Source organism: Thalia democratica, chromosome 7 (genome assembly GCF_965202585.1).
Source record: "Thalia democratica chromosome 7, ktThaDemo2.hap1.1, whole genome shotgun sequence".
Lineage (NCBI taxonomy): Eukaryota > Metazoa > Chordata > Thaliacea > Salpida > Salpidae > Thalia > Thalia democratica.
Window position 1 is genome coordinate 35,208,769 of NC_139171.1, and position 27,072 is coordinate 35,235,840.

General features: G+C 27.1%; 2 protein-coding genes across 9 annotated transcripts in view; both read left to right on the forward strand.

The window, feature by feature from the left end:
• Positions 1-9,712: 9,712 nt before the first annotated feature.
• Positions 9,713-11,810, forward strand: LOC145841302 (creatine kinase M-type-like). The gene is made up of 4 exons (XM_082948665.1): positions 9,713-10,159; positions 10,362-10,574; positions 10,743-10,970; positions 11,652-11,810. The coding sequence occupies exons 1-4, from the start codon at positions 9,713-9,715 to the stop codon at positions 11,808-11,810; spliced, it is 1,047 nt and encodes a 348-aa protein (XP_082804791.1).
• A 7,055-nt stretch (positions 11,811-18,865) lies between these two features.
• The window catches only part of LOC145840239 (transcription intermediary factor 1-alpha-like), a 35,859-nt gene continuing 27,652 nt past the window's right edge, over positions 18,866-27,072 (forward strand). For all 8 annotated transcript variants that reach the window (XM_082947422.1, XM_082947426.1, XM_082947428.1 and 5 more), the window contains exons 1-6: positions 18,866-19,270; positions 21,170-21,441; positions 23,240-23,352; positions 23,789-23,915; positions 24,842-24,911; positions 25,326-25,498. In XM_082947422.1, coding sequence (XP_082803548.1) covers positions 18,914-19,270; positions 21,170-21,441; positions 23,240-23,352; positions 23,789-23,915; positions 24,842-24,911; positions 25,326-25,498 — 1,112 coding nt within the window. In that variant the 5' untranslated portion in view covers positions 18,866-18,913. The remainder of the gene's footprint in view (positions 19,271-21,169; positions 21,442-23,239; positions 23,353-23,788; positions 23,916-24,841; positions 24,912-25,325; positions 25,499-27,072) is intronic.

The window sequence follows — 27,072 nt, forward strand, 5'->3', positions numbered from 1 at the left end:
TATTTAAACTTTACTTGTGAAAAATTGTCTTTTTACAAGCTCGTTTAAGACTGCATTTTAAAGTTTACTTCACAAGAGTTTTATAAAATGAATGAACACAGTTTTTATTTTTAGGTATTTAGATAACATCGTTAGTTAAAACTAATACTTTTTTATAGAAATTTAGCGATCTAAGATCTATTTTGAACGGATTTGTAAAATTGGGTCGGACTTGCAGAACAGCAGAATTTTAAAGAAAATTTAATGTTTGTTTTTATTTTACTAATAAATATTTGTTTTTATTTTGTTAATACGCGTGTAATGATTTAAACTATCATTAATAGCAGTAGCTCTCAAAATTTTCAAAAATTATGCACAACAATTTTTATTGAAAAATAGGTTTTGTGCACACCGGACCGTTAAGTTTAAATTTTTTTACTACCACAATACCATTATTGTTATTGTAACGATACGTTATTTAATTCCAATTTTCTATTTTTTACTTGGAAACACTTTGTTGTTGGGAAAGCTAAAAACAACAACAAATGAGATGTTGACAAGTGATAGTATAAGAAATTTGAAATTGTTGCTATAGCAATAGTCTTTAGTCAAGGAAAGGACTATTGTAAGCTTGGGCATTGTTAGAGAGAGTAGTCTGAGTTCTGAGGAAAGAATTGGAGTGAAGTTTATTGTCTTCCAGTAGAATCACCTTTTCCAGTGTGCTAGTGACTAATTTTATTGACTTTTTTTATAAGCAAGATACTTAAATTGTTTTTAGACAAATTTAAGTATTTTCTTGAATTTTGTTACCATTGTATAAAATTTTATAACAGTTTATAAAATTTTATTGATTTTTTCATACCTGAGTTTTTTATTGTAATTTTTGTCTAATTTTAACTACTTTATTCATTTTAAGTTTTTTATATTTTGTTACAAATTGGTTTACTATTAAGTTTTTAGTATATAAATTTATCTCAACTGCTTTGTATTTTATATTATTAAATAATTTTTATTAAAGTAAATTTAAACTATGTCACGGGTCAGTCCAAATCCAGAGTGTCTTCCAGACACTAGGATTCAAACTCGGGCTAAGAGTGCTCGCATTCAGAGCCAAAGATCTCTTAGCCATGAGTCAACCATTGACCCTCCTACCCTCCTAAACAAACCCTTGGAAGTTGGCATGCCAACCTCCTCTGGTTTCATTATTATTGTTTAATTGTAACTTATTAGCAAATAATATTTTAGACAATTTTATATATAAAAAGCTTTCAAATGTCGGTCCAGGACACAGTCAACTTTTTAATCACTACCCTTACAAACTTTTAAAATACTTACTATAAAGCCTAAGTTATTTATAAGTTTAAATAAATTAATACATTATATTTATTTTATATGAAGAATAAACAATAAGTAATGGGATGGCAAAAGAATTATCTTAAACGGTTGATATAGTTAGTCTCAGAGTTAATATTATTTATTACTTTTAGTAATAATTTTAAACATTCCTTAATCCTATAAAAGTAATTTTACACTATATTTTCATCAAAATTATTAAGTTTTTATTTTTACCTCTAAAATTATTATACTTAGTACGTGGTTTGATCCATAGCAACTTTATAATTTCTATACTTTATTGAAAACGATAAGAAAATCAAATTCAGTTTAAAGGACTTAATGTATAAAAAGGCCTTATGGTCCTCGAACTACACACAACGTATTTACTAAAACCTTTTTTGAGACAAAAAGATGTGTTTCACACTTGAAACTTAACTTTTTCAAAATTAGGAAAAGTGAGAAGATATCAATTGAAAATAATTTATTACACCATACAACTCAAATTAGCTAAATAATAAAAATTAACAATTTTCTATTTAAATAAGAAATATATTTTTTCGTTCTTTTTTTTTGCTTTTAAACCTTCGTACAAATAATTTTTAAATAAGATCTTATAGAATGGTAAAATGAAAAACAAAGAAAAATTGCTAATGGTAGTAGCCATTTAAGCAAAAAAAAAACTTCTTTTAGGTAAGCCCCAAGCTTGACAGTTCATAAAATATATTAAAGTTTTACCCAGACACCGTAGACTTAGAAAGCGTGTGCTCACCAACTCTGTCTGGGTTGTTTGGCCTGGCAACATTTTCTTTCTTATTCTCAACCTTCGCTATCTTTGGCTGACTTTTCATCTCTTTTTGCCATACTTCTAAAAAGTTTTGGTCTGCAAGGCTTTCATTTAATTTTTTATGAACTTTAAACAGGCAGGCAGCATCTAACACCGCATAAGTAACTTGCTTTTCACGCAACGGCCTCTTGGCCCATTCAGACAATTGCTCTTTCTTATCAAGATTTTGCCCTAAAACTTGAAGACAAAGTTTGCTCAGACCACCTTTTTCGACATCGCTACTGTTAGCCAATTTTTGTTTTTCTACACATTTACTCAAAGTTTCAGACTGTTTCATGAGCTCAAGATCTACAAAACAATATGGCTCATCGGGAAAACATTCAAACTCCTTTCTCAAAAGATTAAAGTCAGTCTTAGCTCCATAGCCAAGGATAACGAACAACCTGGAATACACTTGCATCACGATATTAAGCAAAAATTTGCATAAGTAAAATACAGTCGTTTTAAGTAAAAGCAACATAAAAACTTTTACAAAATACTGAGTTTAAAGTTTTGTTCTGAAATTAACTTAAAAACTAAATTATGAAGCGTTAGACAGTTTAATAAGCTTAAATATTAAAATGTTCTAATGTTTTTTACTTTCGTTATGTTTTTAACGAACATGTTTTACTTCTGCATAGCTATAGTTTATACCACACCCTATTCATAGCTTTTATTTTTGACCACCACAGTCTAATAAAGTGACCGTTCTAATTATTCATTATTGCTATCAAGTTTTGCATTGGTTTATGTTATTATTATAAAGTTGTCTACCATACCAAATAACTAATTCATTTTTGTTAAAGTTTGAATGAAATTTAGTTTTAGAATAGTTTTGTGATAGCCACAACAAATTTCGTTTTTTTAGTAGTAAAGGATTATTTAGACTGTAAAACTTTATCTAAACTTTAACGTTTATCTAAGTCTTAGTAGTACAATAAAAAAAAAAAAAAAACTTTGCGTAAGAATGGGATTATTTTGAATTAAATTTAAAGCCGTTTAAAGTTTATTTTTTAATCATTCAACAAGTGAAAAACTAATAACAACAATAACTAACTAAATTTTTAAAAGTTTCAAATTAGTACATTTCTGTTATTTCACATATCTAAACAAAGTTTTATAAGACTTTAGTTAAAAAATCTTAAAAATCATACTCTATAATTAACTAATTTTTGTCCGTTGTAAACTAAAAACTAATATAATAACCTATTTATCAAACAGTTACATATGCATTAAACATTTGTAATTTAAAAGTTATTGTTCTCAGCAGATTTTAATTTCACAAAAGCTTAAAAAAGGTATATATAAGAATATTATTTAACAGATTTATAAAAATAAAGTATAATTTTTGACATCTTCAGATTATTAATAAGTTTTTGTAATCAAAAGTCGTTAGTTTGAAGATACTAAACTTAAGTTGAGATATTTTTTTATAAATAATTTTTTAGTACTCTTTCTAGTAAAGAAAGATATTTTTTAACACAAGCTGCAAAATACTTAACAAAGTAGTAATTTAAAAATAATTAATCAAAAGTAATAAGTTAAAGATCTTTTAAGAGTTGTATCCCATAATGATTAACTAATTTAAGCAAACCATTTTCAAATATTAGTTTTGTTCCTACATTTATTGCTTGAGACAATTATAATATGTTATACGCTTAAATGACATCTAAATGTTCTTGACTAATTAAAATATTTATAGATATGCAAAAGATATTTTAATTTTAACAGAGATAGTAAAGTAAAATTTACAACAACTTTGGTGACAAAAACAAGTTTTTGATAACCTCGTGTAGTGTTTTTTATTATATAGTAAATTTTCAACTATCTTAAATCTTTACGCCTTGTATCAGAGAAAAGAGCAATCTTTTAAAAGTTACGTGCTATATTTAATAAATAGAAAAAATCTTTTGCAGACCAGCTTAACTAAAAACTTTTTTAAGACTCAAATTTCTTATCAATCTGTCATTAAGTAAGGCCTACTCTTGACTTGCAAATTTATTAAAAGTGCATTCGAAAACAATAACTTTAAAAGTCTTTAATTTACTTGATTTCTTTCGAGCTAAAAATACGTTGTGGGCCACAAATTTCTGTTTTGGGGCCGCAGCCTAGCGACCCCTGCATTAAATACTGTTCTTTTCAAAAAAAATCTTACAAAAGAAAAATTTTACTTGGTTTTAAAGATACATATATGGTTTCAAACCGTATAGTTTTTTTTTCTTAAAATATAGTTCTTTATTTTTTTTACAAACAACTTTTTTTTCAATTAGATAAACGTTGTAATTAATTCTCAGCAATGTTTATAGTTATTTAATTTTTCAGAAAAAGCTTTGTTAACTTTTAGGTTTGTTAAAAAAATAAAAATCTAAGTTTATCTATGATTAGTAAAGTTGGTTACATAGTTCTTTTTTTAGCAATTTCAAGCTACAGAATCTTCAAAAACTCAAAACCTAATGGGGTAAGACATTATAAAAAGTACGACAAATCTAAATTTATTTTAATAGAAATAACTATAATATAACTTTTTATAAATTCACATTAAGACCATTTTTAATTAAACTCAATTATTTATACTTTTTTAGTAGACTTTAGTTGCTTAAATTAATTCAACAACTTTCTATTTAAACTAAGTTTAATCCATTACACTTTATATTACAAAGTTTCAATGTATTTTTTGTTTAAAAATTATAGTTCCATCATTTTAATTGATGAAAGTTTCATTCGGTATGAAGCATAAAAAAAAAACATTCACAAAATTTGCAATAAAATGTTTTTGACGGACATTAAACAGTTAAAAAGTATAATTTAGCTGCTTTTTAAATAGTTTAAAGGTACTAAGCGAACCTTAAAGAATTATGTAAATTTTAAGCTGTTGTTTTGTTAAAGTTATGAATATGTACTTATATTTTATTTTTTAAGATAAGTTCAAACTGATATTTTCTAAATTGACAATATAACTAGTTTTTATATTTATTAAAATACTAAAACTTTGGTGTGTGTTGATGTGTTTGACACATTAACATAAGTATTAATTTAAGTGTTGGTCATTAACATAAGTAACAAAAGTAACTAGTACTTACTAACATAAGTATTAACATATTAACATAAGTCATAAGCAATAGTATTATAAAAATATGTTGATACTCTAATCTACCGAATCCAAGGTTCGAACTCAGATTCGGTCGAATCCGGCCTTTTTGGACTCGGATTCGGATATGGCCGAATCTTAATTTCAAAATGAAATTCGGATTCTGATACGGCCCAATCCTAAATTTCAAAATAAGACTCGGATTCGGCCGAATCCTAATTTCAAAATAAAATTCGGATTCGGATGCGGCCGAATCCGAAAATTTAGATTCGGTAGACTACTTTAAACTTTTTGAATTTTAATTTATTGGTTCTCAAAAGTTAAATGAAATGTAAAACTTGTTAATGATTTTACTCTTGAGCGGATATAAATGGTTTTTCACTTTTACAATTTAGATGTAGAGTTTTCACCCAGTATAAAAACTATGATAAATTAATTTTGTTAGACTCTCAAAAAAAAAAGTAAATAGTTAAGGCGTTTAATATTAGCTTTTTGGATAACCGCTCTTATTTTTTCATCATATCTTTAATTTTTATGTTTGCTCGTTGTAATGAAATACTGCATTATTTATACAAAGAAAAAAAATGCAACTCAAGTATGTAACATTAAAGCAGATACTTGAATATTTTTAGCTATATATTTTTGTTAATATTTTATTATTTATTTAATTGAACATTTTAATTTATGACATGTATGTTATAACTTCAAACATTTTATTTTTAAAACAATCTTCTAATTAAAAAAAAAATCTGTTAACAATAAAATCTTAATTAGTTTTTAATGAACTGCTGCAACTGTTGAAATGAGAATAATAAGAGAATATTTAGAGCTTATTGCAGTTATGAGAAATTAGGCTTAAAATTAACTTATGTAATTTTTCATCAAAAAACTTTTACCGATTGATGCTTATTTTTATTTGAGTAAGAAGTTTTGTAAAATTGTTGTGTAGTTCTTTTGTATAATAGATATATCACCCAAAATATTGCCTAATCTATACAAAATATTCTAGAATAGTCTTTAATATAAATAGATAAAATTCCCTGATACATTATGACAAGTAAGTATAAAATCATTTATATTTATTATGTCAAATTTAAGTAATACAAATACCAAGCTGCCCGCAGAGGGTCCTAAGCATAAACGTGCTAAAAAATCACTCCGTCTGCAAAAAAAGTATGAGCAAAAAGGTCAGGTAAACAATCTTTCCACAGGACAGTCAACTAGACCCAACTAAGACTTTGTCAGACAGTCAACATAGCTCACAAATTTTTAATACATTTTTATCTTACTCGATGTTCTATTTCTTGTAGTGAAAGATTGTTATGAAAACAAAGTCTTAAAACAATTGGTGAATGATGTTATATAATTCACTTTACAGGGTTGCCGAATACCTGGAACCCTAAAATTTGACAATTTAGACTAAACATCCTAGAAAAATCTGGAATTTGAGAAACTTAAAAAAAACCTGGAATTTTGAACAAAAATCACTAAAAAACAAGGATTCTTAAATAAGTTTTACAAGTTAAGTAGTAAAATTTTGATTTGACACAATTTTTTTTATTAAAAAACACTTTTAAAGTAGCTTCACATTACCTTTTCAATGTTTTTATACAATTTAATACAATTTTTAAACTTAACTAAACTTTTAACTAAAAAAGACGCAAAAATGTGTACTGTTAAAAACCTGAAAGAACTTTTTAAAACCCTCAGAAAATTTGCCAAAAACATTTGGCAATCCTGTCTTTAGAAATAAGTAGAGACCTTTATTTGTTATATATATTTAAAAAAAACTTTAATTAAATGATTTGGCTAACTTAATAATGTTTTTAGCGCAGAAGTATAGTTTACAAAAACCATATATTTTTAAATAATTTATTAGTTATCCTTTATTAATTATAGCAATCATGGGTTGCCAAACACTCAGGGTACTCAGGGAAACAAGGGTATTTTAAAATTTTAGAAAGTATCTTGGAGATTTAGGAAAACTCAGAGTAGTTTTAATTTGAGTAAATATCTCAGGGTATTTTTAAGACTTTTAAAGTTTTAGGTTTGTTTTTCATAGATTTTAAACGAGATTTGGTTGATTTAGTTTCAATATTTTATTCTATAACTAATTTTTTTAAGAACTTGATTTTTATTAGTGCCGAAAAGATGTTAAATATTTTTTAAGGATTTCTGAAATATCGAGGTGACTCAGGACAGTTTATGGTCATTTAGGGCAGTTTTTTGACTTAAAGAGTGATAATAATTTAATACATAACTATTATTTATAAATTTATACTTTATTTACATAACAAGCAGATTAAATCTTTTGAATTCCAATTATTAAAATATTCGGATTTGGTCTCGGACTCGGATTCGGCCGCGTCCAAATTTCAAATTTAGATTTGGATTCGGTAGATCTATAGTTGAAACTTATAGTTTTATGTGATTTTGTTAGCCTATTTGTTGCAATTTTGTTTTGAAAACTGAGATCATGTTTATAAAAAAAAAAATCGTCTAAGAAGACGACAAATCTAAATTTATCATTTTACAAATAACTATAATAAAGCTATTTATAAATTCACATTAAGACTATTTTTGATTAGACTCAATTCAATGGTTTATATTTCTTTGTAAGACTTTAGTTGCTTAAACTAACTCAACAACTTGCCATTTAAACTAAATTTAATTCATTACACTTTATATTACAAAATTTCAATGTATTTTTTGTTTAAAAATTGTGATTCCGTACATTTCATCATTGTAATTCGGTTTGAAGCATAGAAAAATTATAAATAAGTTAAAAACATTCACAAAATTTGCAATAAAAAGTTTTTGACGGACACTGAAAATTTTAAAAGTATAATTTAGTTGCTTTTCAAATAGTTTAAAGCTACTAAGCAAACCTTAAAGAGTTATGTAAATTTTAAGCTGTTGTTTTGTTAAAGTTTTGAATATGTACTTAGTCTTGTTTTTTAAGATAAGTTAAAACTGTTATTTTTAAAATATACCAGTACATCAAGTTTTTATATTTATTAAAATTCTAAAACTTTGATGTGTATGACAAAATAACATAAGTTTTAACATAACTAACTAGTACTTAAATATTAGCATATCAACATAAGCAACAAACAGTGTTATAAAAATGTATTGATACTTAATCGTTTTATGTGATTTTGTTTGCCTACCCTTTGCAGTTTTGTTTTGAAAACTGAGATCATGTTTGTAAAAACATATTTTTCTTGAACTTTAGCTCTCTCGTTTTATATGTATATATATATACATTTGTTGATTAAAAATACAAAAATTTTATAACTTTAACTTTTTTTAAATACCTTCATATTCATAATTTTGAAAAGCTCTTTTTTTAATATATATAGTTTGCAATTTGCTTACATTTAATCCTTTTTTTGCATTATAAAAAATAATCTTTAAGAAGTTAACTAATATACTTTTTAACTTTGTTAATTAATTGTAATTGACTTTAAACAATTTAATCTTTTTTATGCACTATAAAAAAGTTAGTTAAATAATTTTTAATAATTAAACAAATATTAATACTTTTAAACTTTATTAATTAACTGTTGTTAATCTTAAATGATTAAGATATTAATTTTAAGATAAACACATGAAATTAATTATATTGTTTATTAAAAGTTCTCAGATAACTTAAATAAACTAGTGTTTAATCATAGTATCAATACAAGTATACAAGTTAAGTTTTTTTTAAGTCTGTTCTGTTATACATTTATAGTATGTTTAATTTTAAATCATTTTTTTTACTATTCTTAAGACTTATATTAAAAATTTTTTTTTTTTCAATGCTAGCTTAGTCGAAGTCTTTAAAAGTCAACATATAAGTCACTTAAATCAGTCAGAATAAATTAGTTTCGTAGCAGGAAATTCAGTTTAAAACCTTACATTTGCAGTATTGAAAAATAATAAATATACAAAGTTCATAAGTATTTTTAAAAGAAATTTAAGATAACATTTTCTAACATACGACCTTTAATACTCGAAAGCTTTACTGTTGAAAAAAGTGACTAAAAAATTCTAATTCATAAACAAGTTTTATGTTTGTCTTTAATATACAGTGTTTTGAAAATATATAAGTTCTTAAATATTTTAGTATCTGAAGTTTTAAACATTTTCGTATACAAATAATAACTAACATGTGAATACCTAATATTCTACTTTAACTAATTTCATTTCAGATTTAAACCAAGTATATTTTATCTTTACGTTAAACAGAAGTAAAAAATTAGAGGTAAAAAATAATTTATTAAAATTTATCAGTCTTAACTTTTTTAACCACAATATAAAAAACATAGTTTGAAATATTATGCAATTTAAGCCGCAAATGTCAGAACTAATGTTTAAAAGTTTCCGAAAAAATTAAAATTTTAGATTAACTTTTCTAATATCTCTTTTAATCTAAGATGTTATACGTTTATTAATGAAGCTTTGTAAATCATATTTACAATTAAAAAACACAATTCAAACAGATGGAAAGCAAATCAAGCATGCCCGTTTTGATGTCCAAAAACTCGCTCGTGCAAAAGCACATGACCCCCGAAATTTACCAGAAGCTCCGAAACCTTCAAACTGCCAACGGCTTCACCCTCGATCGCGCCACCAGCTGCGCCAGAGAGCTTGAAAACCAGGGCGTGGGAATTTACGCGGGAGACCAGGAGTCCTACCGGCTGTTCAGCGACGTCTTCGAGCCGATCATAAGCGACTACCACGACGTCGCGCACGACCGGAAGCACGTCAGCGATTTCGATTTGGGGAAAATCACCGGAAAGGTGAAGTGTCCGGTCAAGTCGACGAGGATCAGGGTGGGCAGGAACTTGGAAGGGTTCGCCCTGCCGCCGTGCATCAGCAGGGAGGACCGGTTGAAGTTCGAGTCGCTGATGAAGGAGGTCTTCGCGGAGCTGGAAGGAGACTTGAAGGTTTGTTTTAAAACTCTTGTTGAACTATTTTCTAAGTATAAATTTATCTAAGATTAGTAATTTTTGGCTGCTTTGTTCTTTTTTAGCAATTTTCAGCTGCAGAATTTTCAAAATTTCAAAACTTAACGAGGTAAGACATTACAAAACGTATAAATGTGTGAATGTATACAAATAAGTGTCAATAAACTAAATTCACGTGAAGGGATCGTACTTTCCGCTAGATGGCATGGGGGAGGAAGAGAGGATGATGTTGATCGATGAGCACGTGCTGTTCATCAGCGGCGACCCGAATCTCATCGTGGGAGGGATGGAGAGGGAGTGGCCCGAGGGCAGGGGCGTGTTCATCTCGGAGGACCGGAAGTTCTCGGCGTGGGTCAACGAGGAGGACCAGCTCAGGATCGTTTCCATGGAAAAGGTAACTAAATTTAAAAAAAATTACCGTAAAGCAAAGCAATGCGTTTTCTCTTTAAAGTAAAAAAAAGAAACCTAGTTCTGAAAGATTAACCAACACAAGATTGTTTTTTTTAATGCAAAGTTTTTTATTTATTACATGCAAGTTTATTCATACTTTTAACTTTTCCAGGGTTCGAACGTCGTCGAAACGTTCGCGCGGTTGAAGAGGGGCGTGGAGGCCATCGGCGACATGATCCTCAGCAAAACAGGCAAGAAGTTTCAGTTCGACGAGAGGAACGGGTTCATACACTCGTGCCCCACCAACCTCGGAACGGGGATGCGCGCCTCGGTGCACGTGGACCTTCCCGGATGGAAGGTTGAAGATCTCAAGAAGAAGGCGAAGGAGCTTGGACTGCAGGTCGGTTGAAAAAAATTAAAATATTTTACTTTTATATCAAAAATATTATTTAGTTTTGCTTGAAAGTACTTGAGTGAAATAAAATCCAATTTTTCTCTAGACTTGATACTTTTTTGAAGTGTTTCAGATAACAAGCATCGATATGATTTTCAGTTTTATGTTCGTCATTTTATGTACTAAAAAAAATATTCCAAATAAACTTAATCGGAAATAATAACTTTATTTATTACCTTGTCTTCAAAGTTTGAAACAAAACAAAATGGTGATTTTGACCTTGTTATCGTAGGAAGATTTATTACTTTAAACTTAATGAGTTTAACAAAAAAATTTAAGTAAATAAAATGACAATATATTAATTAGTTGTGTTTGAAATTTTGCAAAAAAGTTACAAATCAAAATATTTGGGTTTTATTTAAATTAATTGCATTTATTTTGTATGGTTTTTCTCTTCATAAAAAACAATGAACAAAAAACTAAAGACGATACCAAAAGTTAAAATCCGTTTCCAATTTATCAGCACTGTTACAATTTAAAATTAATCGTAGACACATGTAAATGCACAAAAATATATATATATCAAATAGTTAGCACAATTACGTACAAAAATTATTGACAACACCTTCAGTCGTACGTTGAAAAGTACATGTTTCTGTGCATACACCTAAATTGTACCTTTTTCAGGTTCGAGGTACGAGAGGCGAGTCTGGCGGGATAAACGGTTCGACATTCGACATTTCCAACCGTCACAGATTAGGATACTCGGAAGTTGAACTTTTGCAAGTCCTCATCGATGGCGTCAACAAACTGTACGAAGAAGATCTCAAGTTTCAGGGAGCCTAAGAATTGGGATCGTTCGTGTTTTCTGCGCTTCGTTATTTTAAACGTTAAAATAAATTTAATATTTTAAGCTATCTGGAAAAGTCCTGTTTCAGTCCTGGACAAGACGTTAAAAGGTATCCATGTGGTGTGCGACGCGATAAGCGAAAGTTTCTTTGTGCACCAGGTCCTTGGACTAAACATTTTGAGCGTCTTTGTTTTTCGTTCAATATATAATATATTTACAATGTAGTCTCTCTTTTTGCTTTTACAACAAGTTTCTTAACTTAGCTTCTATTGATATGGTAATGAGTATGATTGACATAACAAATATTTTTCACTAATCGTGTCATAAAAGCTGTAAAAAAGTTACTATTAAAATACAGAGAACTTTCTCCAAAAAAAAGGTTAATTAACATTAAAAAAAAAAACAGAACTTGTTCTGACGATTATGAACTAACGGTTTACATAATAAACTGTAAAAAAGAATTGAATAAAATATATACCAATTATAAAATAAGTAAGTTGTTAAGTTTTAATTAAAAGTTTAGTAATCTCCCGTACCGTTGCACATAAAATTAAAATCATTAAACCGAATCAGCTTTTCAAATTTGACTAGTTTAGCTTTAAAACATTATAATATAAATAAAGTAGTTATAAACGTTCACATGACAGTAAGGGGCGTCGTGTGGGGTGGACCATAAGAGAAAATTCTTCACTTAATATAATTAAAAATTTTAATAATACTATAACAAAAATCTTTAAAACTATTGTTTTTCCAACAATATTTTGTTTATAAACGATTTTTTGTAATTGTAATAAATTTTTCTTAAACTAAATTAGTTTTAAAAAGTATCAAGTTGAGGGGTTGTTTAAATACTTTGAAATTTTCTCAACCCTAATAAAAATACGACACGTCGACATTGATGAAAATTCAAATTTTTGTAAAAACTCTTATGGGGCAACCTCTCTGAAAGTAAACTAAACTCGAAAATATTAAAAAATTACATGTAGGTATAAATAATGAAAATATGATGGTTAGTTCTTTATGAAATTATTATTAAAAATAGATAATTACTTATATACTTATATTTTATTAATTTTTAAAACTTCTTTTAGCGATATCTTATAAATGATTCAAACTAAAAAAATACTTAATAATTTAATTGAAAAGATTATGAAAGTAAAAAATTAAAATTATATCTTAAGTTAGAAAAAATAAACAATAACTATAAACTACTAAGTTTTAAATTATCAGAATTTAAATAGTGGTGAATGCACATGTTATATACAGTTGTATTAAGTTTATACAAAGTTTGGTAGCTAAATTTAAGTGACTTAAATTTTTTTATTAAATTTTTGTGAAATCAAACAAAAATTTAAGTTTGTTTCGTACTAGTTTAAATATGTACAGCAAAGATATAAAGGTCATAAAACCACGTTTTTTAGTTTGTTTTTGTTATACTTTTTGAGATCAGAACTTACAACTGTGCAGTTTTAGTCGGCGGGCAAAATGTGGAAGAAGTTGTTCCATATTGAGCCGCAGCATTTCAATATCTATCAATTTATGATTTATTTATATTCATTTCGAAAAAATACCATCTTTATGTGACCTTTTTTTCACTATATCTTATGTATATTCGAATTGTGTCATAAAATTGTACCTATGCCCTTTATATTTTGCTCTTAACTTTAAATCCTAGAATATGTAGCATACACTTCAAAACTTGTTTTAGTGGGCCAGATTAGCGTGCTCTAGGGCTGCAGTTTTAGCTTTCGCGGATTCCACTTAAATTTTTAAAACATCGGCGAGCCGGTAATTTTCACTCCGCGGGCCGTACGTTGCTTTTTCACATTTAAAATGAAGTTAATATTAAAAACCTTGAGTTTATGTATTTCTGTTTGATCATAAAGTTTGGGTCTATATCAAGAATCGGCAACACTTTATAAGTTATTGACTAACTATCTAAGAAAAAGTTGCTCGCAGGCCACAGTTGTTAAAATAGTGTTCAACTAATCAACAAAAAAGACTATTTTATAATAAAAGTTTATTTTTCATACTGCTTTATTAAAATGTACATCTCTGGCTGCATCTAGCCCGCGGACCATAATTCTCCGACCCCTGGTCTATGTGACCCACTCTATGTATGCACACTCTTTTTGTAGCGGTATTCACAATATAGAACACTATTTTCTAACGGTGGAGTTAAATAAATTAGCTGGTCGAGATTTTAAGAATTTTAACGTGCCAGTCAAATCTATACACTCGTACAAATCTGATCTTTCTTTAAGAAAATAAGTTGTGATAACTACAAGTTAGTTGCTAAAATTACTACACATAAATTTACACTTTTATTTAATTTTGCAAAAAGTTTAACTTGTTCTCACTTGTTGAATATCTGAAACGCAGTTAGTTTGCTTGTTAACTTATGCAGTGATAACACATAGGCAGGATAACTGAAAGGTTCTTCGTGCACTAGGTTCTAGGACAAAACATTTTGAACGTCTTTTTTGTCGTTCAATAAACTAATAAAGATATAACATGATTTTAACGCTAGTACTTTACTTTTATAGAAGAGCTTGTTTAAATCTGCTCAGCAAAAATTAGTATCTCATTTAACATTTCAAAAATATCTATTTTAAACTCAGTTTAATTTCATAAATATCTTTAAAAATTAATTTTGTTCAAAATAACCTTTTTAGTTTTCTATAAAGAGTACTTACATTAATAAAAAAAATTAAGACTATTTATTTTATAATTTTTTAAATTTTATTTTATATGTGTCTAATTTAGTACAACTGTAATACATTACATACAACATAATAACTATAAAAAGCTACCAAGACAAAAATAGTAAAAATATGTTTTATATAGCCAATCATTTCTAACCCGCGGTCATATCTAGGCCGATCAGTGAAAACTTGTTTGTTTTATATAAACTTTTACTTCATTAGTTACTACTCTTGACAATGGTACTTAGCTCCTACTACACGACTCAAGACCATAATCTGACCGGGTCATCCTGTTTTTAACGAAAGTATCTTTTTGCACTAAGGGTAATATTTGCACAAAGTCACTTTTGCACAGATGGCTTGTTTAAGTCACCGCTGCAATCGCCAACCGCTGCTTACCAAGCTTGCTGAAGTAATCGCTCACCCACCAAGAGTAAGAGTTAGGGGTGAAAGTGAACGTAAGCCATCGGAATAGAAATGATCGGGTTGGAAATGGTTAGGTTAGAAATGATCGGTATAGATATGATCAAGTTAAAAATGATCAGGTGAGAAATGACCGTATAAGAAATGTTCGGGTGAGAAATGACCGCAGGTCAGAAATGAAACCGTTGTACGGGATATTTATAATGGATTACACACAAAAATATTATTCAGATAAAATTTAGGTCTAAAAACTTTTCCCTCAGCAAAACTAGTTTAATTTCTTTAGTTTTGTACTGATTAAAAACTGTTAAAACATTTTTTTTTTTTTTTTAAATTATAAAAATAACGTATATTACAATAAACTAAATATAATATTTAGAAAATAGCTTCCTTTTAATTTAAAAAAAAAAAGAATTTAATGTAGGTAATGTAAAAAACATTATATTTTATATCTTAGGTAAGTTTAGTGAAACAAAGAATGTTTAATTTTTAAATCAGTTCAAATATAAACATATCTAAGTGTTGTAATAAAAGAGATTTTCTTAAGGTATAATTAATTTTTGATGAAAATAAGTGATATTTTATGTTTTAAAACACTTTTTTTGAGTCTAGCTGTAGTTACTAGTAAAGTTTAAGTATTTATTACTTTATTTAAGTTTTTGTTATTTCGAAAATATTTTTTACAGTTTTAATTAAAAACAAATAGAAAAGTTTAGAGTTGTATAAAGATAAAGTGTTAGATTTTTATTAGCGAAAGAAAATCTGTAAATCAAGAGTTTTGCCAAGTTTTTCAGACGATGCCTTGATATGCAGCTATAATATTTAGAAGTTGAACACTGATCTTATAAGATTTTTTTGATTCTCTTCATAGTGTAGTAATAGGCTTCACTGAGTAAATGGGTTGACTCTGAAATGTTACATAATATTTTAAAATTTATTTAGTTGCTAAATATAATGTGTACCTTAATCCTCCCCCCCCAAAAAAAAACAAATGTACAAAAAAAATTAACTTTAAACCATCGTTTATGGTCCTGGACAAGACATTAAAAGGTATTCAAATGGTGTATGACTTGTAACCAAAATGTTTTTTTGTGCATCATGTCCTAGGACTAAATATTTTTTTTTGTCATCAATAAACTATGTATATGATTAAAACTAGAAGGTTTTATTCAGCCAATATTTAATTAGTGTTCACTACAGTTGTAATTTTATTTGTAAAAACAAACTTTTTTACTGCTAAATAATTACATTAAAGTATAAAACCATTATTTTTTTTTTTTCAAGAATGAACTTTTTATTAAACAGAATTTTTTTATTTAACAATTGTTTTAAATCACTTTATTATTAAGGTAGTAGGTTATAGATTTTAAATACCCACAAACTTTAAAAAACCAGAACTTTTACTTAAAGTTCTGGGTTTGACTAGGAAAGCTTATTTCAAACCAATAAAATAAATAAAATATAGACACAGAATTACTAGATTAATGCATTTAAATTAAAAAAAACTAAATATTTTCATAGATTTTTTTTATGGTGCTGAACAAATTTTTTATTACATATACTATTGTTTTATGAATAGTTAATATTAAATCAGGTAACAGTAAAATTTTAAGATAGGTGACGTAAATTAAGGTTTAATAGTCTTATTATTTTAAACGTGAGTGATTAAATATAATGTTAGTAGTTAAAACTACTTATGAGTAGAAAACTAATGAGTTGCAACTCTTACAAATAATTTCAATGAACTATAAAAAACATTTTTCTATTAAAACTTGTTCTTTCTTTATTTGTTTAGTGTATTTTTATTTTTATTATTATGAATATTATCTTAATTATACATTATTTATTATGCATAGAAATAACTTTAAGGCCATAGAGGGGTCCAACATTTTATTTATACAAAAACTATGATTGGCTTTTATATAAAATGTTTCAGTATAAGCTACAAAGCAGTTTTTATAGAATTTAAAAATATATTTAAATTTAGAGATATTGTAATTTTTGTAAAAAGTTTCCTATATAAACTATGGACTGCAAATTTTTCACAGTCAATTTCTTGGAAATTTTAAAATTCACTGAAAATCCATCTTCTCCTTCATTTTTTGAGCTATTTACCTCTTACTTACAGAAAACATTCCTTTTATAATTTAAAAGACTTTTAATGCTGGGATTTAAGAAATATTAAAGAATAAAATTTTTAGATTTAATTTTTCAAGTGTTAAAGTCATAGGGGGGTAGCCATGTTTTTTACAAGTTGATCTTATTTTATCTAAGCTTGTAGATGCTTTTTATTGTTTTAAAAAATTCAATTTTTTTTTTGAGATATGACTAGTCAAAGTTGGGCCGCATAATAGGTTTCCTATGGAAAGGGAATACTAAAACAGCAAAAAAAGACTATTTTATTTAAAATCTATCTCCTCCTACATTTTACAAGCAATCTTCTTCAAACTTTCACAGTTTAATCTTTTACAATAACAAAAAATGTTACTTTGGATTTAAAAAAAAATTGTAAATGTTTTTTTTTAAAGAATAAACAATTTTTTTTAAATTTTTGTAATAATTTTTTTATTTTTTAACATCATTAAAATTCTAAAGTAACATTTTTTCCTTTTAATATAAGGAACATTTCCTGAAAATTTGAAGAAGATTGCTTGAAAAATGAAGGAGGAGATTGGTAATTAATGAATTTTTTAATTTCCAAGAAAGTTGACTGCAAAAAATTTGCGGTCAATATGTTTGTATTGGAAACTTTTTACAAAAAATAAAATATCTCAAAAGTTAAATGATATTTTTGAATTCTATAAAAACAGGCTTGTAGTTTGTATTTAAAGCTTTCATATAAAAGCCATAATTAATTTTTGTAAAAAAAAAAATGTTGGACCTGCCCTATGGCCTTAAAAAGTGTTTTTTTTTTTAATTTTATTTTTTTTGATATCAAAAATATTGCATTAAAATAAGTTAAATATAAATAATGAACTAACTTTAAATTTTTAAAAAATATTGCTAAAAAAGTGAAGAAGATAGATTTTAAGTGAAATAATCTTTTATTGCATTTTAGTTTGCTCCTTCTTTAAGAAACCTTTCGAGTTCATTAACTTTGATTGGTTGTATCTCAAAAGTTATTTTGATTTTTGTTAAGCAGTTAAAAACTTCTGATAGCTAAGATAAAACTCTACAAAATAAGATCAATTTGTAAAAGTCAAGGTGGACCCCCCTATGTTCTTAAAAACATTTATTAAAAATATCAAACATAAACTTAAAAAACTAATTTCTCAACAAAACTATGTATGACTATTCATGTATGTTTATGTGCTAAAGTTTTTAGACTTATTTATGACTAGAAATTTGTACAACTTAATTAAAAAAACATTTTGTAACGGAATTATTATATTTATTAAAAAAACAATACACAATGTTTTCATAGTCATTTTTTTACTGGACAAAATCAGACTGGTAAAAGTGCTCTAACACAAACAATTCTTAAAAAATAAACAGTTTATATATATTGCAGACATGTTGTTAAATGTACAGTTATGAACCCATTTGTTTTTCAATGTTCTAAATAATGTACTGAAAGTTTTACCACTGTCTAAATTTATCTTAAAAAGTACCTATTTTTTGTTTTATGTATTTTATGATAAATGAATTTTACTTAAAGCTTACATGCAAGAGGTAAGTTTTTTGTTTGTATAATAAAAGTTGTTCTGTTTCTCTTCCTGTATGACTTAAACCTATTTGTATTGTAAGCTTGAATATTTTTTTTTTAACAAGTTAATTAATTTTAACTGATTTAAAAATTAGTTATTAACAGAAAAACAAGCCTCTTACAGTCTGCCTTACTTTCTTTTTTGTCTAGATGTTTTGAATGCTAAAGTAAGTTAATATTGCACTCCTAATAACTGTTTGTGTTTGCAGAATAGTAATAGATTATAGTTGACATAAGGTTTTTAAAGTAAAGCTCAGGCTTAAAAATGGAGCAACCAAGGCAAGATGAAGCTGCCAGAAGCCCACCCCAACCAACAAGCGCTCATCAAAATGGTCAATTGAAAATATCTCCCAACGAAAACAAGAACAACTCCAAGGAGTTGCCTGCTAGTCAACCTGAGAAAAAAATGAGCAAAGAAGTTGATTCCCAAAAAAGTTCTCCTGCTGAGACCCTTACAAAAGAGCTTGCTGAGGTTTGTGGAGTGTGCTTGACAAGTTATGTTGACAAAGACCCAATACTGCTCGGGTGTTTGCACATATTTTGCTCTAAGTGCATTATACAGCGGAAAAATTTGAGACATGGAAATCACTCTTTAGTAGTGAAACCTGAAGAAAAAACTAGTGTAAGTTTCTTTAAATGATTAATATTGGTTATATATATTTTTTATTTCATTTAAATCAAGCTCATTTTGCTGAGTGCACAAACTACTAAGGTGTTTTGTAATACTAATTTTATAAATAGTTTTTTGTTTAAATATTTAAATTATTATTATTATTTTTAAACAATTTTAATAGAATACTACGTTATTTTTCGTTAAATTGTTAAGCTTTTAAAATATATATCCCAAGTGTTTTTAAGTCAATGTTCTATAAAACACTTTTCAATTTTTTATTTATTTTTGTATTTTTAGGTTGAAGTCTCATACTAGCTTTTAATTGGTGTTTTTTATTTACATTTATACTATGTTTATTTTGCATTTTAAATACTAATTAAGCTACTAACAGCGAGTATTTTTGGCTAAACTATTATTGTATGCAACATTATTTAACTGATATTTTATTTGGTGTGTGTGCAGCTTAAAACACTATATTCCTTTAATCTATTTAATTAAAAAAAAATCAAAAGCTATACAATTAAAGTTAGCTAGGAAATTAAATCATACAATAATGTTAGCTTCAATGGTTTAAACTTGATACCAGATTTTGAAATAAATTAAAGTAATTATATTATAGCCTCTATGAATTATTTTTTTACTTGTGGAGATAAAGTTTTTCTTAACCTTTTGATCTTTATGACCCTTTCAATCCAAATTATATATAATAATTACATCTCTCAAAATTTATTTTTTCATACTTACTGACTTGTCACAAGCTTTTGAAACTTTAAATTTTTGTGTAGTTTTACTTTTATACTTTTAAAGTTTTCCCAAAAAATATAAAAAAGCATAAGTAAAATAAATATTTTCTTTTCAAAAGTTTTTTTTTTTACAAGTTGATCTTATTTTAAAGAGTTTTTTCTAAGGTTGAAGATGCTTTTTATCATTAAAAAAAATTCAAATTATTTTTTGAGATATGACTAGTCAAAGTCAGGCCGCATAATAGGTTCCCAATGGAAAGGGAAAACTAAAACGGCAAAAAAAAGACTATTTTATTTAAAATCTATCTCCTCCTACAATTTCCAAGCAATCTTCTTTAAACTTTTACAGTCAATCTTTATACAATAACAAAAAAAAAAAACGTTGTTTTAGAATTAAAAAAAAATTGTAAAATATTATTTAAATTAAAAAAAAAATTTTTATTTTTATTTTTGTGATAAAAATTTTATTGATTTACATTAATAAAATTCTAAAGTAACGTATTTATCTTTTAATATAAGGAATAATTCTTGAAAATTTGAAAAAGATTGCTTGAAAAATGAAGGAGGAGATAGATTTTTAGTAAATTTTAAAATTTTTGTGAAAATTGATCCCGAAAAATTTGCTGTCTATACGTTTGTATTGAAAACTTTTTGCAAAGAATAAAATATCTCAAAAGTTAAATGATATTTTTGAATTCTATAAAAACAGACTTGTAGTTTCTATTTAAAACTTTCATATAAAAGCCAAAGTTAATTTTTGTAAAAAAAATGTCGGACTCCCCTATGGCCTTAATTTTATTATACAAAATGTTTTTAAGGATCCTGTTGAACTTGGAAACAATAGTGCTTTGCAATATAAAATTCTAGTAAGTGTGTATTCAGTTTTGATCAAAAAATTTGTTTTAAAAGGAAATTTTTATTAAAATATATAAATATTTAAATAGTGTGTGTGTTGTAATTTATTTTAAACTAATATAACTATATAGTTTTACAAATTTAAAAGTGGTCAACTATAAAACACTAAACCTAGGTAAAACCAATTTTATTCTTAAAACCATTTATTGTATTTTCTACAGATAAAGGTAATGATACACTTTGGCATCAAGTCGTAAACTATATTATTAAATTTTGTTTCAATTTGACAACTCACAATCAACTATTTCAGAACGACTTGGTGGCGATCCCGGACTCGGCGCTGACGGACATAGACAGCTACATATCGTTCGTGTCGAACGACAAGCAGTGCAACGAGGTGAAGATATTCGTCAAGTGCCCGGCGTGCGAGTGCCTCAGCAACTCGCGCGCCATGAGAAGGAGCTTGTACCTTCCGGCCGAAGAGTCGCGAGCAAGCGTGGACGTGGAAAGCTCGCAAGGTTCGGCGAGCGAAGAAAAGGTTTACCCTTGCACCAGTTGCGACGACTCCAACCCGGCCGTAAAGTAATTTTGTTTGTAATTATCTATTTAAAGTTAGTTGATGTGATCAAAAAGTACTTTGGTGTGTTTTGTAGTAAAGCTAGAACTAGACTAAAAAAGCTTAAATAAATAAGTTGTAGTAAGTTGACTAAATTACTAAATTAAGTACTAAATTAAAAACTTGAGTTTATCTTTTAGGATAATTATATTTTTTTAAGATTTTTTTTTCTTAAATTAAAATACTTTTTTGTGAAGTTAGTGTTGATAAACGTAAATATAACTATACAGATAAATTTAATAATCTTAATTTATTTTACTTAAGTAACTGTTTTTATTAATAATTACGTTGCATTTAAATGTAACTTATTACTTATGATTTCATATTTATAAATAAAAATGATACTTACAAGATAAAAAGAACAATTTGCACAGTATATTTTTTTATTCAGCTAACATATGTTTATCTGTATTAAAATTGTTTAACACAGAGAAACATATGTTAGTTCAATAAAAAAAGTACAGTGCAAATTGTTTTTATAATATGTTCCAGCAAACTTGCTTTGCCAGGATCTGTATTTACAATTCATTAGCTTGTAATTTTCAGTATTCAAGATAAAAATATGAATATTATCTTATTTTGTTTAGAACTTTAAGCAAACACTATGCTTAAATATACAATATGTTAAACATAATGTACAATACCCTTATTTTTCTTAAATTAACCTCGTAATGTACTTTATATACAATATTTTATGTTTCTTTCACATATAAGCAACATTTAGGTATTGAAATATTACAACTGAAGATATTGCAAAATATATATAGTTTTAATTTTTTAGTTTGTCAGGGTTGCTATGCATTCGGGCTAATTTTGATCATTTTCTAAATCTTGGCTAGTTTTTATAACTTTTATTTATAAGAATACTATATTATCTTATAGATATTAAGTCCTTTTATTATCATTTCGTTTTTTTTAATGTTTGACCTTATAATAACAATGTTTTTTTTATTTTTTGCTCTTTTTTCTTAAAAGATTTACTGTATACTAAATCAGAATTTATTGTAAGACATTCTTTTACCAAAATTGTCCTGAGTTAGTTACAAAACAGTTCTGAAAAGTACATTTGAAACGAGTGAAAAATACTTATTTATTTATACAGGTTTGCCACACACTCAGGATAATTCAGGGTATTTTGATTAAAAAAGAACTCAGACTGACTTAGGACAGTTTGTTTTTTCTAAGAAACTTTGAATAGTTTAAAGATTTAAAAAAATCTTAGTACAATAGTTTTCTAGATTTAAATGAGATTTAGTTGATTTGTTCCAATAATTCGTTCTTTTATAATAATTTGTTGAAGAACTTGGTTTTTATTAACTTTAAAAAGTTAGAAAAACGTTTAAGGATTTAAAAACACTCAAGATAACTCAGGAAAGTTTTTGGTCACTTAGGACAGTTTTTTTTTGTTGCGACCTGTTTATATGTTTTTGATTTTACTTAAACCATTTATCAGTATATTTAATTTAATTTAAATTTTTATTCAGAATTAATTTATAATTGGCGAATTCTTTTAATTGAAATAAATTTTTGTATAATAAGTCTCGCTAAATAAGTATAAACAAATCATCATTAAAAAATTTTTATGTTGTAAACTTAAAATTTAATAGTATTCTATGACTATTACATATAAAAGTGTTTGGCTTTGAATTAAAAATCAAGGCTTTAATTTGCAAAGAGAAAAAAACATTGTCTGTCAAAAACAAATCAACACAGATTAAAATAGTTGTATACAGTTTCTCAATATTATTTGTATTTAACCAACAGCTACTGCGCCATATGCAATGAGAATTTGTGCGTGGATTGCGTATCAGCTCACAAGAGAGTGAGAATAACCAAAGACCACAAGCTGGAGCCTGTCAAAAAAATTACTCCTGCAGGTTTTAATGGTTCACTAAAAAATTGCATTGAAATTTGAATAGATCTCATATAAAGTAGCATAATACTAATAGATCTTATACCAAAAAATTTGCTTAATCTTAGGTTAATATACAAAGATACAATACAGTAATTACTGTTTATTTATTTTTTTAATATGTGTAGCAAATATGAATAATAAAACTAAAATTTAAAAACTTATCTCCTTAAAATCTTTCTATTTTATTTATAAACAAGCAGTAAATAATTTTCTGTATAGTGTACACACTTACCAATTGTATATTTTAAGTATCAGCTAATGCAAATTGTTTTTTTTAACCAGTGCTGTACTAAATAGTTTTTTTTTTGATTATTACTGTTTGCTCTTTCCAATAAAAATGTTAGTGTTCAGTCACGTTGTTCATTCATTTTACAAGTTGTTTACAACGGTTGCAACAGAAAGCGAAGCAGCGAGCGATCAGGCGATGTGCACCCTCCACCCTTCGGAACCCCTCAAGCTGTTCTGCGAGTCTTGCTTGGTGCTCACTTGCCGGGACTGCCAGCTCACCAGCCACCGAGATCACAAGTTCGTTTGCAATTGAACTTGGTCCCAGATTTGTTTTTAATATATTGAAATGATTGCTCGGAAATTGCTATTTGCAAATAAATGTGCCAAGATATTTGTGCAGCAAGTTTAGTTGTGTTAGATAAGTGACTATTAATTCTGGCCATTCAAAGATTTTATTTTATTTTGAATGATTAGGCTAAATTCCAATGCCATATTTTAGAAATAACTTATTTACAGACATTTTAAGTTATTTTTTATTTTCAAGTTGAGTTATTTTGCATTAAGTTTATTTTCCTTGTGTAATTTATTTTTATATGTGAAAGATGATTAACTTTTTTCTCTTAAATTAAGATGTGGAATAGTAAAATGTAAGGTCTTATAATATTTAAATTTAATGAAAGACAAATTACTCTTAATAACTTTGTATGATATGATACGTAACTAGACTATAAAATTTGTTGGCTCTGAACGTTCATTTCTTCTAAGCTAATGTTTATTAACTTTGTAGTTGTCTAAATTTACAAAAAACAGACAAAGTAAAAATTTAATTTAAAACTGTTACTTAACGTTTGTAGTTGTTTATTGATTAGAGTTGGTTGCACAAATTCATGCAAATAAGTTATGTAATGATATGTGTAAGATTGTTTACTTTGGGTGGTATAAATAAATACGTGTGTGCGTTGCAGCTTAAAAGACAAGAGGTTGGTTTAAATAAAATCTTGAGCTAAGTGTTGTAGAATAAAAATATTTCATTTTTTTTTTTACTTTTTTACTACTGATTTTTGAAGCTTGCTGAAAAAGGGCAAAATATTAGTTTATATTTTTAAACACTTATAAAAATAGACGACACGAAGAGTTTTGTCTTGAAAACAGTGATTTTGCTAAAATATGGAACTAAAGTACACTTCTGTGTCTTTCTAGTAATTAGAATAAAATTGCTGCAGGTACAAATTTATCGATGAAGCTGCCGAATCTGAACGAAGGCAGTTGATGGAACTCAATCAAAAGTTTTCTGTAAGTATGACTACTTTTTTTTTAAATTGTAAGTTAAGTCTAAAATTTTGCATTTAAGCACGCGCCTGACTAGCAGAAAAAATAAAATCATACATAATTATATAAACATACAAATAAAAATTGCAAAATTCTTACCTTGTTTTATCTATTTTAATTTTTTATGTTTTTAATCAAAAATCAAAACAATGCAATCTGTTTTAAACATGCAATTTTTTTTGATTAAAAATATTACCACTTTTTGATTTAATTATAATTTATCGTTGATGGAAAACTAAAGTTGTTCTACAGTAAAGAAAAACCTTATTTTACTTTTCGTACAAAACTTTTCTATCAAAACCAAATATTGTACATGCAACCCTGCGTTTTATATTTTTGCCTTCACCCACCATCGTAACACGTTGAAACTGACCGCAGGGAAAGGCGGACCTGCTGCGCGGCGAGGAGGAGAAGATCTTGGAGCTGGTGCGGTGCGGCAAGGTGAACATGGAGGAGGAGATCAGGAGGGTGCAGGAGTTCACCAAGGTGCTGGTGCAGAGCATCAACAAAAGGAGCGAGGTGGCCATCGGGAAGATAAAAAGCATCATGATGTGAGTTTGCGTGTAAAAAGTAGTTGCCACACACTCAGGGAACTCAGGGAATTCAGGGAAACTCAGAGAATTTTCAAGTTATAGAAAATCTTACTGAAACTCAGGGAAACTCAAGGAATTTTGACACTTTTTTTTAAGCTCAGGAAACTCAGGGCAGTTTTGATTTTTTTTTAGAAATTTCAGTGAAATTTTAAAGATTTTTAAAAAATCTCAAGGAAAATTTGTTTCTAGATCTAGAGGGAGGTTTAGTTAATCCAGTTTCAAACTTTTGTTCAAAACAGTTAATTTTTTTTTAAGTGCTTATTTAGAAATTTTTAAGCCTTGCGGCTAGTTCTTCAATATTCTTAGAATTAACATTGTAATTTTTTTACAACCAATGAAATTTTTAAGGATTTGAAAAAAAAACTCAGGGAAGTTTAAGGTTACTCACTCAGGGAAGATTTTATGACCCAAAGAGTGGCAACCCTGATATAAGAGTAGTTGTTTGAAAAACTAAGAGTTTTTCTGACGTTTTTTAATGATATCAGGGTTGCCACACTTTCAGGCTACTCAGGATGATTCAGGCTAAAGTTTTTTAAAAGTTTAGACTGATTCAGGCTAGTTTTGCTTTTTTTAAATCCCGGAATGTTTTTTCAAATATTTCAATGTAATATAAGAACAATCGTGATGTAAGTTGTTGAAAATTTTTTGTTAAATGAATAGCTAAAATAAATGGCGTTAAAAAGTGTGAATAAATATAAGTTATGAGAAAACAATAATTCAAAAAAGTGTGAGTTGGTGTTTGTTGCAAACAGGGGTTGGTAGGTCGTAAAAGGAACAATATTTGATATGCCAAAAAAAAATTTATTACCAATTTTTTTAAACAAAAGAATATAAGCGGTAGATTATCTCTTAAAAAAAATTAAAATTATATTTTATTATATTAAGTTACAATAGAATTTTAAGTGCGTTTTGAGGCCAAAGTTGATCGATCCCTAGTTAAAAAAAACTGAGTATAAATTGGCTTTAAAAGGTGTTATTTTTAATAACTGAAAAATAGTTGCAAAATGTTGATGCGTTTTTTTTCATAATGCACTAAGATATAAAAACGGCTGTCTTGTTTATTACTAAAATTTTGTTTCATCCAAATGAATTAAGCTAACTTTACAATTTTAATGTCTTTTTTCAATATGCAAAATTAGCATTAAAAGGACTTCCGCGTTTCAGTTGATGGCTTATATTTAAAGCGTGGTCAAAGTCCTAGTGTAGAAACAGTTTTTAAAACTTTTCCGTTGAAAGCTCAACAATTTATAACGAACTTATTCATAGATTACTTGAACTTATAAACTGTATTTTAAACTGTATTTTGTTAAAACTGTAACCTCACATGACTTTGTTTGTATTTTTTAAATTTTTGTTTTACAAGCCAAAAACTGATCGATGTCTAAATTTATTACATTTTATTAAAAGCTGACAATATCTTAAATAGATTACTAATTTAAGCTTTGAAATATTCTTTGTCAAGAATAAATACATATCTAGTTTTTCACGTTAAATAAAATGCCAAATAATTATTGCTAGTGTATAAGTTGTTT